Source organism: Schistocerca serialis, chromosome 3 (genome assembly GCF_023864345.2).
Source record: "Schistocerca serialis cubense isolate TAMUIC-IGC-003099 chromosome 3, iqSchSeri2.2, whole genome shotgun sequence".
Taxonomy (NCBI): domain Eukaryota; kingdom Metazoa; phylum Arthropoda; class Insecta; order Orthoptera; family Acrididae; genus Schistocerca; species Schistocerca serialis.
Genome location: NC_064640.1, coordinates 894,826,413 through 894,842,346, shown reverse-complemented (window position 1 = coordinate 894,842,346; position 15,934 = coordinate 894,826,413). Strand labels below are relative to the sequence as shown.

The 15,934-nt window shown below is 44.6% G+C and overlaps 1 protein-coding gene across 6 annotated transcripts in view; it reads right to left on the bottom strand.

The window, feature by feature from the left end:
- Positions 1-15,934, bottom strand: part of LOC126471140 (microtubule-associated protein futsch-like) — a 161,047-nt gene that overhangs the window by 23,782 nt on the left and 121,331 nt on the right. For 4 of the 6 annotated variants that reach the window (XM_050099235.1, XM_050099237.1, XM_050099240.1 and 1 more), the window contains one exon: positions 8,272-8,340. The exons of the other annotated variants lie outside the window; for them this stretch is intronic. In XM_050099235.1, coding sequence (XP_049955192.1) covers positions 8,272-8,340 — 69 coding nt within the window. The remainder of the gene's footprint in view (positions 1-8,271; positions 8,341-15,934) is intronic. 6 annotated transcript variants of the gene reach the window in all.

Sequence of the window (15,934 nt, the reverse complement as noted above, 5' to 3'; positions counted from 1 at the left end):
GGATGGCGCTGTGTTTACCACACCTGCCTAGTAAGCACGAGATCTCGAGTTCGAATCCCGGTCCAGTACACATTTTTGCTCATCGCCACAGATTCCGCTTAATGTCCCATGCAGCTGCTGGCAGTGCCCCCCTTCAATTTACTTATGGTGTTTCACAGCTGTGGGATCTGTGTGGTGTCTGTTCTTTCAAAGGAACAAACATCATGCATTCGAATAATTGATAAGACTGACTGGGCAATGGATCCACTTTCTTCAGTGCGAATGCACAAATACATCTGACCTCCTGTGGGAACCTCTAAGTAGCGAACAGGAGTATAATGGACACGAACTGTGGATAGGTGGCACTCAATAGGAGTGTGGATCAGCCATGAGACATACTGAGTTAGTCCGTGCTAAGTAGCGAACAGGAGTATAATGGACAGGGACTGTGGATAGGTGGCACTCAATGGGAGTGTGGATCGGCCACGAGGCATACTGAGATAGTCCGTGCAGTTGCGATAATGCTGTGTCCCGAATGGTGCAGTGGTTACCATGCATGCCTTGTAAGCAGGAGATCCCAAGTTAAAATCCCAGTCTGGTACACATTTTTGCTCATCGCTCCTGATTCTGCTTAGTATCCCACCGCAGCTGATAGCAGTGTTTTCCCTTCTATTTGCATTTAGTGTTTCACAGTTGTGGGATCTGTGTGGTGTCTGTTCTTTCAAAGGAACAGACATCATGCATTCAAATAATATACGAAAAATCCATTGCACATATGTTTACTGAACACGTCTTTTTTAATTGTGATTCCACACATAGCAAATGGAGAAGCCTATGTCGGTTGCAGTTGTTAGAGGCATGATACATTCCAGATTCTGTCGACAGGCTCTGAGCAGATCTACTGTAAGTAAAATTAATATACAGTAGTAAAGGGCGTACAAGGTATAACTATACAAACTGAACATAAGTGGAAGCCGTGGTCACTCAGTTCTCTACACACCGGTCACATTAGCTGTACACTGGAACATGGCACCAAGAAAGTTTGTTGTTTATCACCGTATATGCTAGAAGCCACTGCATTAGTGTTATGTCTGGCTGCAAGTGGAAAACAAACATGCAAGATGTTACAAACATCTGAGATCTTACCATCTGGCAATTTTCACCGTATTCCAGTGTTTTCAGTTTATTTCACTATGTAGGCTATAAATTTTTGTTATTTATGAGGCAGACATAAAATAAAAGAACTCTCAAAACTATGTGTTTTAAGGTATAATTTGAGGCCGTAGTGTGTTGGGGAATAGCTCAATAACCCCTTACATCATTAGCAAAAGTTACAGTCTTTTAAATTACATACCCTACAGTATTACTAGTGGCAAAACCCACTGCTTTTCCTAATATGTCTATTATACAACATAAAAATTTGAAATTTCTTTCTCATTTGTTTACGGATTTGCAATTTGGTTATTTCAGTTGATGTTATGAGTGTTGGTAAAATTGCTATTTAGGAGGAGAGGAATGAAATTCTCACACCGACTTTGATTTATACCTTCTGTGCCTGTTTATACTTTATAATACAATATTTTATGAATTTCAAATGTTTCATAGGCTTTGGTCTGTAAACTTATTACGTGTTAGTGTGGTGGCTGCGCTGGCTGTTGGATAACATAGCAAGTCGCCAGCCAATAAAAGCTCACTAGCTGTAAATGGCCATTTCCTTAATTCTGACCAAGCACACTCTTTGAGACTCAGTGTTTGAATTTCAAAGGTGGACAATCAATCTTGTTGCTGATTACAGTACATCAGAAATACATTCAAAAAATGAGACCAAGTTATAAGTTATGCAAGAAAAGGTGGCAGCTGGGCATCTTTGTCACATATTGGCTCAGTCTGGAATACTTCACGTCGACTTTACTGTTTTTCCTTTGCTGCCACAACCTAGCAGTAATGGTTGTGCTGGCAACACCAATCGTGGATTATGTCAGCATTTCCTCTCTCACATCTACTCTCTCCGCAATGGCCTAAAATATTCCCATAACTCAGCAACCACCCATGGTGTGAATAGCTGTTCTATTGATTTATGGAACAAGTAACTAACCAACTAACTGTATAGGAGAACGGCAGCTGATTTTAGGCCCTGGGGCATGCAGTTCTACTGTATGGTCTAAACATCATGGCAATGCCTTGGGTAAAATATTCCTGAGGTAAAATAGTCACTCCTTTCAAATCTCCAGGCATGAAACAGAATGATGTCATAATCATAAAAATAACAAATCTGTCACTGTGGATTGAAGCATGTAAATGGGGAAGTTGTCAGTGACCTCACAAATATTAACAGAATTGAATATGGATAAAAGTGCTACAAACTTTGGCACACTCACTCACTCACTCCAGCACTCGTGTTGATCCACACAAGCACTTCATATCACATGCCGTAAAACAAAGGAGAAATAGCAGCAGATACTACACCTGGGAAGAAAACAAAAGGAAAAATAAGACAGCAGATCTAAAACAATGGCACAGGGATATGTGACTGGCTAACAATTTACAAAAAAACATAGGTGAGCCATTCACCCTCATTAAGAACATCTCCCTAAAATTACTGGAAACAAGTTGGAGAAATTACAAACCCTTAAAAGCCTCACTACATTTGTTTGAATGTCACTTAAAGTAGAGGGCAGATCTGCAGCAAATCTGCTGCTGCCCTTTGGTCCAAAAATAAAAGAGTGTATTAAAATGTGGCCGACAGTGGTCTGTACGCCACAAGCACCACACATTAGACGGTCGTCACGCCGGATCAAAACGTCATGTATAGGAGGACTGTGGCTTATGTGAAGATGACTAAGGAGGACTGCATCCTGTCTTTGTAGCTGAAAGGAGGTATGCCATGGCCACATAGTGGGCTTTACTGTATGCAGCTTATTATCTGTCACTTTCAGCGACTCCTCCTCCCATCAACACATGACTCTGTATTGCAACAGCAAGACGATAGTATGCAGGGGGATGGCACACTTAAATAGGAGGAGGAGGACCACAACATGCCTTCTTGGCTGCTACCTCTGCCCTTTCTTTCCCCGCAATACCCATGTGCCATGGTACCCAACAGAAAGAAACCTTCCCTGGCTGAAGAGAGCATCCTGGATATTCAGGACTGCTTTATCTGCTGGGTAAAAGCATTGTAGAGAGTGAAGAGCACTCAGAGAATCAGAACAGACAAGGAATTTAGCACCTGAAGCACATGCCTTCTGCTCCAGTGCCTGGAAGATCGCATATAATTTGCGTCGAAAATGGTAAAGTCTCAAGGCAGTCGGCCCTTGAGGACGCGATCAGAGAAAACAACCAAATTTAAAATTACTCTGGACCTCTGGTGTAACCGTGGTGGCAGGCAGTTAAAATCCCAGAATGGTGGTGTGTGTGTTCCACACCAAGTGACTCCAGCACACACTGCACACAGATCCCAAATGGCATTGTTGCTCGTGGACACTGGAGAAAAGGCATTCCAGAGGTGGATAAACAACAGTATGGTATGCAGGTAAAGTCATAACTGCAAGAAACATACAAGAGTGATGCACCATGAGAAACTTCCATCGACGAAGAGTGGCAGTTCCCCAGCCTCAGCATAGAGGCCTGTAGGCACCTGTGGCCAGTCAAATCCCCTCATGATGGATAGCGTCAATAATCTTCAGATAAGAAGGCCTTACTGACCAATAAACTGCACACATCCATAGTCTAGCCATGAATGCACAAAAGCCCTATAACACTGGAGCAGAAGTGCCCTCTGCTCCCCAAGACCTGTGGCTAAAGCACTTTATAATATTCTGGATTCTGGCTTTCAGCTCTCTCAGGTGCGGTAACCACAACAATTTGGAGTAAAAAATAAGGTCCAGAAACCTCAATGAGAGTTTAAAATTTAGAATGGTGTCCCTCATCTGCAAGTCAGGTGAATTAAAAATACAACGAGGATGATTAAAATGCGTGCGCGCACACACACACACACACACACACACACACACACATGCACGCACACTTATCTGAAAACCCACCTTTCCAGCCCACTCCTCTAACTTCTGCACAGTAAGTTGCGACTGACTGGTCACTGTTGCAAAAGTGGAGGTGATACAGACAAAGGTAAAGGTAAAATCATATGCAAACAAGTATCAGTATACAGGACTTCTTATCACAGAAGCGATACTGTTTATGGTTGTGGAAAAGAGGACAACGTCCAAGACGCTACCCTGAGGAACACTACTCTGGTGCTCAAAATGATCCAACAGCACGCCACCAACTCGAGACCTAGAAGAGCGCTTACACAGGAAGGACCATATGAAAATGGGGAGGTGGCCATGAGAGCCCCACTGATGGAGTCACACGAGAATATTGTGTCTCCAAGTAGTGTCATACATCTTACTGATATCAAAGAATATGTCACGACAGTGCTGTTTATGTAGGAAAACAGCCACCTCTAGTAGGGTCAGATTGTTGACAATGGACCGAAATCACCGGACTCCACACGATGGTTCACCATTTGCTCCATTCCTACATAGCTCATTAAGATGAAGATCCGGTAACTACTGGGACACATGCAGTGCTCTCCTGGTTTGAGGAGAGGTATCAGAATTGCCTCTCTCCGAAAGTTGGGAAAGTTGCTTGTCTGCCATATAAAATCAAAACATTCCAGGAGGATTTCCTGTGAAGCTGCTGGCAAATGTTAAAGCACACAGTAACGGATTTGGTTGTGACCAGGTGCAGAATCTCAGACAGTGCTGATTCCAGCTCCCACATGGAGAAAGGGCAGTTGTAAGACTCAGAATTGTGGTAGCTGAAGTTCAACTTGCACTTCTCTGCAGTCGCATGGTTGGGGCAAAACACTGGATCTTGGCTGGCACAGACAGTAATCACTGCAAAATGCTCTGCCATCATCTGAGCGATGTCTCCGGGCGTTGATTGGAGACGCACCTATTTCAGCACTGCTGCTATCAGTGAAGAAGGGGGATGGTTGATGGACTCCAGGAATGCCTGCCATGGCCTTTTCTTGGTCTCCTTAATGACACATGGAGCCTCGGCTCTCGCAACCCAAAAGGCTGTGAAGTTGTCTGTTGTTGCTCTCCTTAATGATGCATCGAGCCTTGGCTCTCACAACGTGAAAGGCTGTGAGGTTGTCTGCTGTTGGGGTGTACTTAAACTGTCGAAGAGCCGCAAGCCTGTTCCAGATTGCTGAGCAGTGCTCACTAGTCCATCAAGGAACAGGTTGCCTCCTAAGATGACCTGAGGACTATGGGATGGATAAGTCAGTATCATGATACATCACACTGTGATGTGGTCCACCTGTTTCTGGACACTGTTGCAGTGTTCAAACGTGGCTAGCTTTTGGAACAATAGCCAGATAGTCCTGCTGACGATCCATTTTGGTGGCTTCTGTGCAGGTAATGTTCCAGCCACTAGATGAATGCAGAGTGGGAAGTGTTCACTGAAATGAAGGTTGTCAATGACTTCCCACTGAACAGAGTCCACTAGGGCTGGAGAATTTAGAGAGAAATCAATAGCCGAAAAAGACCCAGTAGCAGCACAGAAATGAGTGGGAGTACCTGAGTTGAGGACACACAGCTCATGAGACATCATGAGGCTCTTCAAAACATAACCCTGAAGGCAAATAGAGGTTGAGCCCCACAAGAAATGATGGGCATTGAAATCTTCCAGTAGAAGAAATGGTCGGGAGAGTTATTCCATACAATCTATGAGAGCCTCAGAGTCTACTGTATCTTGTGGGCCTAAAGTGAGCAAACAGTCATCCTCTGATACACGTGGATTTCAGCTGCAACTACTTGTAGGTCAGTAGCCAGTGGGAGATTAGAGGTCTGACGTGCATTATTGACAAACACAGTGACCCCTCCCTTCTGCCTTCCCCCAGTCAGGTTGTCCTTGTGGTAAGAGGGTATACACCTGTAGTACAGGGCCATCAGAAGTTTTAAAATGCATTTCCTGCATACACAAGCACACAGGGCATTCCTGTACCAGGAGTTTCAGTTCCTCCAGATCTGTCCTGAACCCAATAGTGTTCTGCTGTAGGATGGGTGCATCTATCATGGGTGTAGCACAATCATCCAAGAATTTTTGTCAAGGAGGGGAGCCCGCAACAGTTGGATGCTCAGCCTTGAGGCAAGATGATTGCCCTAGACTGCCATGAAGGTCCATCACCTCTGAAGAAGAGTCGAGAGAGACATCAGAGAGGATGATGTCACATCATTGGATTATGTATTTCCCATCTCCGTCAGTGGGTGCTTCTTCACCTTCAACTTTGACTTCTTTGTCTGAGGAGGATTCGGAGCAACAACTGTGGTAATGGTAGTGGCAGTGCTGGACGATGGGCCAGACAATCTTTGGAGGAGCAAGGACCCATGCAATGTCGGCAGCCATAGCCTTTTCTGATGTTCTTGGGGGAGGGACAGGCTTCAATATAACTGCAGCAGCACTAGTGAATTGACAAATGCAGGTACTAGTACTGCCAGTAGTAACATCAATTCATGTAACAGTATTGGCTTTCTGCACTGGCTGTTTAAGAACTCAAGCAAACAAGGTAGTGACTGTTTGGGGCAACATGGCCTTGTACATCTCTTTGGCCGCACCATAGTAGATGCACTTCATAGTCTTAAGCTTTTGTATCTTTTGTTCTTCAAGATACATGCTGCAGTCACAACTCCAGCCAGGCTGAATCCCAGTGCAATTCACAGACTTCAAAGGAGGTGAACAAGTGACTCCTTCATGGGCAACCTTACCAAATTTGTCACAATTGATATCTTCATGACACTCAAGAGTAGTATCACCACACCACTGGTATTTAAAAGGGCGCATTGGGTTTGGGACATAAGGCCTCATGCTTAGGTAAACAAAACCTGCCTTAATGTGCTCAAGAAGTTTCGTGCTATTGAATGTCACGATAAAGGAGATGGATTTCAGAAGATCCCCCTCTACCCTCTTCACAAAGTTTTGCACGCATGTCAATTATACCTTCTGGAGCCCACTCATCGTTCAATTCCTCCTTGGGAACGTCCACCAGATCACTGCATGTCCTGACACGTTTGCTGTAATTCAAGGTGGTGTGTATCTCAGTTTAAAGAGCATGTTCCCGAAGGCATTGAGCTTTCTCCAGGATCTTAACTTGTTGGGAACTAGAAGTTTCTACCAGCAGTCACCAATAACACAATTGCTTGACTAATTTTAAAGTGCTAGTAATGCCTTCGAAGCCTTTATGAATATAGAAAGGCAAAACTTTCTTGAAGCTATCCTCTTTCCTTTCCAGTATTAAAGACATTCTGATTACCAGCATCCATTCTGTTACTACAGACAAAATTTTTGGAAGGAACTCCTGAGCCAGGAGGACTGGCTACACGAGCCCGCTCATTGTATTGGATGTTAGTACCTACCAGCGGCCCACCCTTTCCACTGGGAGGAGGACAGAATTTTGAAGGTTCTATCAAGCAGCTAGGGAAAGAAAAGTCTATCTGGATAGAGCCCTGTGTGTCTAGGTAGGCCTTATGTAACTCCAGGTTCCCCAGAGGTTGCCCACTAATGACTGTTTCACATCAACAGCCATGCATCTCATCAGCATGCAGCACGTCTTGAGATTGGAGGTTTTTTATAGAGGTTTTGGCCATCCTCACAATCTGGACGGTCAAGCTAAGATCCCCATTCCCTGTCACACACAATGTTCCACCGTCACACCACATGGTGGTCACTGAAGCATGCCCAGAGCTTATGGTGAAAACAGGACTGGCGGTACTTACCATTCCCCAGGGTGGCCAAGCCTGTATCCAGCAAATGAATGCTGGGCCCTTGAGGACGAAGGTTTATATAGTAGAAATTGGCGAAGTGCAGCAGCAGGAAGGACAGGTTTCTGGTTATGTGAGTACTGGGATCTCAAAACAAAACCAGATACATATAATGCAGGAGTAGGCCTCACAATGAACAAGAAAACATGAATCCAGATAAACTACCATGAAGCACATAGTAAATTGGTTGCCACTGCGAAGATTGACACAAAACCAAGACCAATGACAGAAAAAATATATATGCCTACCAACTAAAAATGTATCCGAGAGATTGAAAGAGTATATGATGAAAAACGAGATTTTATTCAGTCTGCTAAGAGAAATGCGATGGCTTGACTACTACAATTTTAATAACGAAATTGCAGAAATCATGACTGGGTTGACAAACAATAGACGCAAGTAGCAACTACCCAGTCCACTTGCAAAGTGATAGTTCAGACCATTAAATAATATCAGGTACACAACTTACTTTGTGTCAGATTTTCAATCTCTTTTGACACACTTTTTTCACGCAAAGATGGCTGGACATCTGCAGCACCTGTGGATTTGTAACACACTTAGAAACTCTGCAAAAAAACTATTGAAAGCAATCTATCTAAAGACAATACAAACATACACTTACATATTGAAAAGAACATAATAAACCAACAGTAGAAGGTTGGAACAAAACCATACTACACATGGGAAAGGAATGGAGAAGGCTCTAATGATATAGTGAAGGAAGGGGCTGGAAAAGAGTCCCAATATGGACAGCACAAGGGAGGAAAACATACCAGCAATGGTAAGGGATAGGAATAAGTAGGGCTGGAAGGACACATGCCTAGCGTGCGTGCGCGCGCGCGCACTCTCTCTCTCTCTCTCTCTCTCTCTCTCTCTCTCTCTCTCTCTCACACACACACACACACACACACACACACACACACACACACACACACACACACACACACACACACACACACACACACACACAGAGAGAGAGAGAGAGAGAGAGAGAGAGAGAGAGAGAGAGAGAGAGAGAGAGATTGGGGGGGGGGGGGGGGGGGGGGGGGGGGGGGGAGATTGTGGAGATAGGAGTGAGTGGGGAAAAACTTAGAGGTGTGTGTGTGTGTGTGTGTGTGTGTGTGTGTGTGTGTGTGTGTGTGTGTGTCGGGGGGGGGGGGGGGGGATAAGCCAGGTAAGTGTCAGCCAATTCCAGGGAACCTGGTGTAGGGTAGAATGGATCAGCCATTTTCTTGCAGGGTGGGGGTGGGGGGAGGACTGAGAGAATGGAAGGAGCAATTTGGGGGGGAGGGGGGGCTGGGTAATCAGGTGAGATGTCTTGAGCAAGGGAAATGGGGTTGGGGGTCCGAGTCAAAGAGATGGGAAGTTCAAATTGCACTTATTGTAAAAACATACACTGTTTTCATAATTTCAGTATTGACTCACACACACAAGCTTGTGACCATCACCAAATTTCATCAACCATTTCAGTGTTAAGGAAATAAACCCAACAAACCATTGCTTGTAACACTGTGGCATGGCTTGTGTGAGCCACTTACATAGTTACACATGCAGCAGGTTCAACCATTTCGGCGGGCATTCTATGGAGAGATTCTTTATGATGGTCAGCAACTTTCTTGGTGGTTGCAGGAATAACAGTCTGTATGACTAACGGACTTAACAGTAGCCAACAGGCCCTGCTGTGTCTGTAGCACAGCACAGCTGAATACAAAGGAGTACAGCAGCTGTTTTATTTCCTGGGGACAAGCAGCTCTACTATATAGTTTGTTCTGGCGTAACCATAAGCACTGGAACGACGACAAAGAATGGAAGACCAGAGAAGGCGCTAAAACGACGTCAGCCAATGGTGTGCAGATTAGGACTGCACCACAACAGGAGCACCCTTAAGCCGAAGTGGACGTAAGCGCCCCTCCTGCCAGCCTCGGCCGCTCAGATCGGCTCTCTATATGGGCATTAGTGGACAGTATAGACACAGTTGTAGACCGGCACTCCCAGATCAGTTATCAGTGTTGTGTGTCAACTTGCAGGAAACTTTTGTATAGCAATAACTTGAACTTATGTTGTAGGTCACCCATCGTTTGCGACACCATTGTAAATACAAGTTAAGTATTGTCAATTTGCTTCATAGAAATAAAACTTCTAATGTTATTTGCCTGGATTATTGTATAGCATTCCGAGAACACAGCATTCCTTAGGCACCCTCTATACGAGATGAGTGGGCAAGACCCAACAACTTGCAACAAGTCTTCAAGCGAGCTACGTGCCAACAGCCACAGAAATATGTATGTTTTTTGTGCTGGCACCTTCATTCTCTCGTCTTTACTTTGGGGGAGCACATATTGCTCTAACAGCTTCTTGTCGTTTTTGCTGATCCGTGTTTTCAGGTGGGTGCTGTAGAAAATTTCTTTGATTTTGAAATTATTTAGATTGCTTGCCTTTTAATTTTTTACATTTGTGTCCTCCAATATGCCCACTAATCCTGTCCCACCCCCTGCTGAAGCGCCACAGCCGCAAGCGTTAGATGCCATTCCTGCACTACTCAACACGGTGCAGCAACTACTGGCCAAGGCTGCACACCCGACAGAAGCACCACCTACTGCAGTTGCTACACCACCTTTTCGACAGTTTCATGACCAAGAAGAGAATGGCTTGAGTGGTTATCACAGTTCAAGGCACATTTACTTGTCCACAATGTTGCAAGTACTGTGAAACTTCCCTATCTACTAACGGTAGGAAGATCAGTGTTCAGATTTTTCCAGAAGTTATATCCTAACACCACTCCAAGTGAACTGTCTTATGGCCAAGTAGTATAGTCCCCAACTAACTATTATGACCAACAAGTGAATATGGTAGCACCTAGGTACCAATTCCTTAATTGCAAAAAACTGTCAGAACAAACTTATTGCGAGTGGGTAACAGATTTGCAGGGTATGACAAGGAAATGTAAATTCAGATGTGCTTGCAGTGCTTTATATTCAGATGTTATGTTGCGTGATGCGATCGTGTACAATGTACACGATGTCAAACTCAGAGAACAAATTTTGAAACAGTCCTAACCATCATTTCAGCAGGTAGTGCAAACTCTAGATCAGTACTATTCTGGAGTCTTGTCGGCTCATACATTTGCCAGGTTGAGTCCATAGTTGCTATAGCCCCATTCCATACTGGCAGCGAGCGCTAGCCACGCCGAGTAAACAACCTTCCACGCCGCATAAGCAGTTCACTACACAGGCAAACAGAATAAAGTCTTGCCCTAGGTGTTATTCACAGCACAAACACCAAGACTGCCCCTCACAACAAGCTCAGTGTTACACACCCGCCATTTTCCAACGGTATTTGGAACAGCTGACTGCTCAATTGCCGAACATTTCAAACTATTTGGACGACACTGCCATAGCAGGTCGTACACCTGAAGAACATATTGCAAATTTAAGTGCTTTGTTTTGTGTGTTATCTGAATCAGGACTAAAGTGTAGACTGGACAAGTGCTATTTTTTTTTTAAACCTGAACTGCAGTATCTTGGTCATCTCATAAACAGCCAAGATGTACATCCTCTTCAGTCGCATTTGTCAGCCATGCGAGATTTGCCAGTTCCTCACAATTTCACAGAATTGCCATCAGTTTTAGGGAAAATGAAATATTATATTTGGTTCATACCAAATGCTGCACAAATCGCAGCTCCATTGCATCGCTTGCGTAACAAGAATGTCCCTTTTGTTTGGACAGATGAGTGCCTAGTAGCTTTTCAAAAACTTAAAGATGCATTGCTCAGTGATCACTACATAGTTCACTTTGATCCTGAAAAACTAGTTGTATTGCAAGTCGACGCTTCCTCTTACAGAATTGGTGCAGTGCATTTGCACAGAATTGGTGATAAAGACAGGCCTCTTACTTTTGCATCAAAAGTGTTGTTCAAAGCTCAGTGTAACTTTTCACAAATTGAAAAAGAGACATTGGCTATTGTGTACAGTGTCACAAATTTCACCACTATTTGTATGGCAGAAAATCTACTTAGCAATGGATCACAAGCCTTTGCAGTCATTGTTTCATCCGACGAAACCCATTCCTGTACAAACTGCCCAAAAATTGCAAAGATGGGTTTTGTTGTTTCAATACCAGTACGAGAGTGTGTATCGTCTGACAGCTCAACATAGTAACGCAGACACGCTTTCATGTCTTCCGATTGGCCCTGATACAGACTTTGACGCTTCTGCTGCATCTTGTTGTCACATTGATGCCCAGGATTCTGAATTGCTTCAGTCTCTTCTGCTGAACTATAAGAAAATTGCACAGGCTACAGAAGCTGATTCAGATTTGAACATTTTGCTCAATTATATTCGCACATCTTGACCTCGTTCCTTGCACTGCATAAAGAACTCTGTAGTGTGCCAATATTTTGCACGTCGGCATAGCCTCACTATACAGAAAGGTGTGATTCTTGTTCAAAATGATAATGGACAGTCACGTGTGTTGATCCCTAAAGCTTTGCAATAAGAAGTGTTGCAGTTACTTCACCAAGGACACTGGGAGATTGTTTGTATGAGACAGCACATTGACACTGTACTTGGCAGGGTATGGACGCCCAAATAGAACAGGTGATGTCACAGTGTCACACATGCGCACAAAAATTATCTGCTTAGCCTAAGTTGCAATCGCCATGGCAATGTGTGCACACAGACTTTGTGGGACATTTTTGGAACACCTGTTGGTTGATTGTGGTTGACTCATATAGCAAGTTTCCTTTTGCTGTGCCAATGAACTCGACAACATGACGTAGCACAATTCAGGTGTTGTCATTGCTTTTTTGCCTAGAAGGTTTAGCTGAAGTAACAGCATCAGACAACGGACCTCAGTTCACGTCACTGGTGTTTGAATCATTCTGTAAATGCAATGGCATACAGCATTAACTAGTGCACCGTTCCATCCACAAACAGTGAAGCGGAACGTTTTGTCTGAACATTCAAGCAGCAGATGGCCAAATTTCGCTCCGTACACACCAGGGATCAAATATTGCAACTGTTTCTCACCTCATATTGTTCGCACACACCATTGCCAGCGGAATTGCTTAGCGGTCGCCGCCATCAAATGCTGCTCCACCTTCCTCAGCATCTGTCACTGAAGGAAGGCTGCAACGATCACTTTGCGCCACACGATATTGTCTTTTACAGGGTTCTTAGCAGCAGCAGCAGCAGCAGCAGACGGTGGACGCGAGGCAAGATAGTATGTTGACTTTACACTTGCATGTACACTATGTGATCAAAAGTATCTGGACACCTGGCTAAAAAGAATAACAAGTTCATGGCACCCTCCACCGGTAATGCTGGAATTCAATTTGGTGTTGGCCCACCCTTAGCCTTCGTGACAGCTTCCACTCTCACAGGCATACGTTCAGTCAGGGCCTGGAAGGTTTCTTGGGGAATGGCAGCCCATTTTTCACGGAGTGCTGCACTGAGGAAAGGTATCGTTGTAGGTTGGTGAGGCCTGGCACAAACTTGGCATTCCAAAACATCCCAAAGGTGTTCTATAGGATTCAGGTCAGGACTCTGTGCAGGCCAGTCCATTACACGGATGTTACTGTCATGTAACCACTTTGCCACAGGCCGTGCATTATGAACAGGTGCTCAATCATGTTGAAAGATGCAATCACCATCACCGAACTGCACAGCAGGAAGCAAGAAGATGCGTAAAACATCAACTTAGGCCTGCACTGCCATAGTGCCATGCAAAAATAAGGGTTGCAAGCCCCTCCCATGAGAAAAACGACCACACCATAACACCACCGCCTCCAAATTTTACAGTTGGCTCAACACATGGTTGCAGATGATGTTCACCGGGCATTCACCATACCCACACCATGCCATCGGATCACCACATTGTGTACCATGAATCGTCACTCCACACAATGTTTTTCCACTGTTCAATCATCCAACATTTACACTTCTTACACCAAGCATTGTGTCGCTTGGTATTTACTGGTGTGATGTGTGGCATATGAGTAACCACTCGACCATGAAACCCAAGTTTTCTCACCTCCTGCCTAACTGTCATAGTACTTGCAGTGAATCCTGATGCAGTTTGGAATTCCTGTGCGATAGTCTGGATAAATGTCTGCCTATTACACATTAAGACCCTCTGCAACTGTCGACAGTCTCCTATCAGTCAACACATGAGATCGTCCTGTATGCTATTGTGCAGTACGTGCCCCTTCACGTATCCACTTCACTATCACATCGGAAACAATGGACCTAGAGATGTTTAGGAGTGTGGAAATCTCACGTACAGTTGTATGACACACGTGACACCCACCAACCGCCTGACCACGTTCTAAGTCCGTGAGTTCCACGGAACACCCCATTCTGCTCTCTCACGATGCCTAATTACTACTGAGGTCGCTGATATGGAGTGCCTGGCAGTAGGTGGCAGCACAATGCACCTAATATGAAAAACGTATGTTTTTGGGGGTGTCCGGGTACTTTTGATCACATAGTGTATCGTCTTTCAGGTCCCGATGTCTTGCAGCACCTCCATCAGATTCAACTTTGCCTCTGTCGTGTACACAATGATCTTTCAGTCTCTCTTCCCCCAGATTCATGGGTCCAGAGGACAGCACGGCCACAGCGGCTGTCAGAGGGTGTCAACACGACACCACAGGATGACGCCATGGAGATGGAGATGGAGCCTTCACCTCCTCTTGTCATGGAGATGGAGCTGGAACTGCCAACACATCAGCAGTCGCCGCCTTATTCATCTGGTTTATGGCAGCAGGAGGTGGACGCATACCCTACTGGTTGTTTTCCAGGGGATGTTTCCGCCAGCCAGAGCACAGGCCAGATGGTGGGGTACAGCCAGAAGCTTGATGTCCCCTGCAGCCACGGCTTCCTGCCTGACACAGCGCCCACAAGCCTGCATCCCTTGCCATGGTCACACTCCCTAAACGATGGTTTATCGCTTTGGGGGAGGGATGGGGTGGGGGGGGGGGGGGGGGACGTTCCGGCATAGCCATAAGTGCCGAAATGAAGAAAAAAAAAAAAACGGAAGAACAGAGGAGGCTTTGAAACGACATCGGCCACTGGTGCACAGAATAGGACTGCACCATGACAGGAGCGCCCTCGAGCCGAAGTGAATATAAGCGCTCCTGCCAGCCTCGGCTGCTCAGATCAGCTCTGCATATGGACATCAGTGGACGATATAGACACAGTTGTAGACCGGCACTCACAGATCAGTTATCAGTGACGTGTCAACTTGCAGGAACATTGTATATAGCAAGAACTCGGACTTATGTTGTATGTCACCCAATATTTGTGACACCTTTGTAAATACAAGTGAAGTATTGTCAATTTGCTTTATAGAAATAAAACTACTAATGTTATTTGCTTGAACTCTTGTATAGCATTCCAAGAAGGCTGCATTTGTTAGGCACCCTCTATACAAGACGAGGTGGCAAGACGCAACACAGTTTCATTAACATTGCATCCTCTTGGGTAAAAAGCAAAACTGGCCTTGTACTGACTGAAGCATGTTAATTCACTTTAATTGGGTAGGTAGGTTTGAGAACTTGAAAATATAAATGTATATGTTGAAGATCAAGATAGTCGGAATTAGCAAAGTGTGGCGGCATGATGAACAGTGTTTCTGGTTAGCCGAGTACAGGGGTATCAACACAAAATCAGATGGATGTAATGCAGACAACTTCTCACATGAGCAACACATCGATCCCTTCACTGGAATAGTCTTCAAGATATTCAGGTTTTCCTGTTTAGCTGAACAGTCAAAGATCAGCATCATTTTCACATATAAAAAGCAGTTTTCCTGTATTTGTTCAGTCACAACAAAATATAAAACTTTCACAAAACGGATGCACCTGACAATGCCCACATTGGGCGGCGGGGGGGGGGGATCTGTGAATTGATGTGTGACTGTGGTAAAGTATTTATAGCCAAAATTGGGAGGAGACATCAGAACAACAAGTGTGAATGTCAGATGTGTTTCAAGAAAGTATGAAATCTGTGGCAGTGCAATATCAGGAAAACTGCAGCCAAGATGTATATTTCAAAAGCATAGTAGTACTAGCCCAGAAAAGTAATATTTATAGAAGGAAAGTGGTTGAGATTTCTTAGAAAGGGAGCAATTT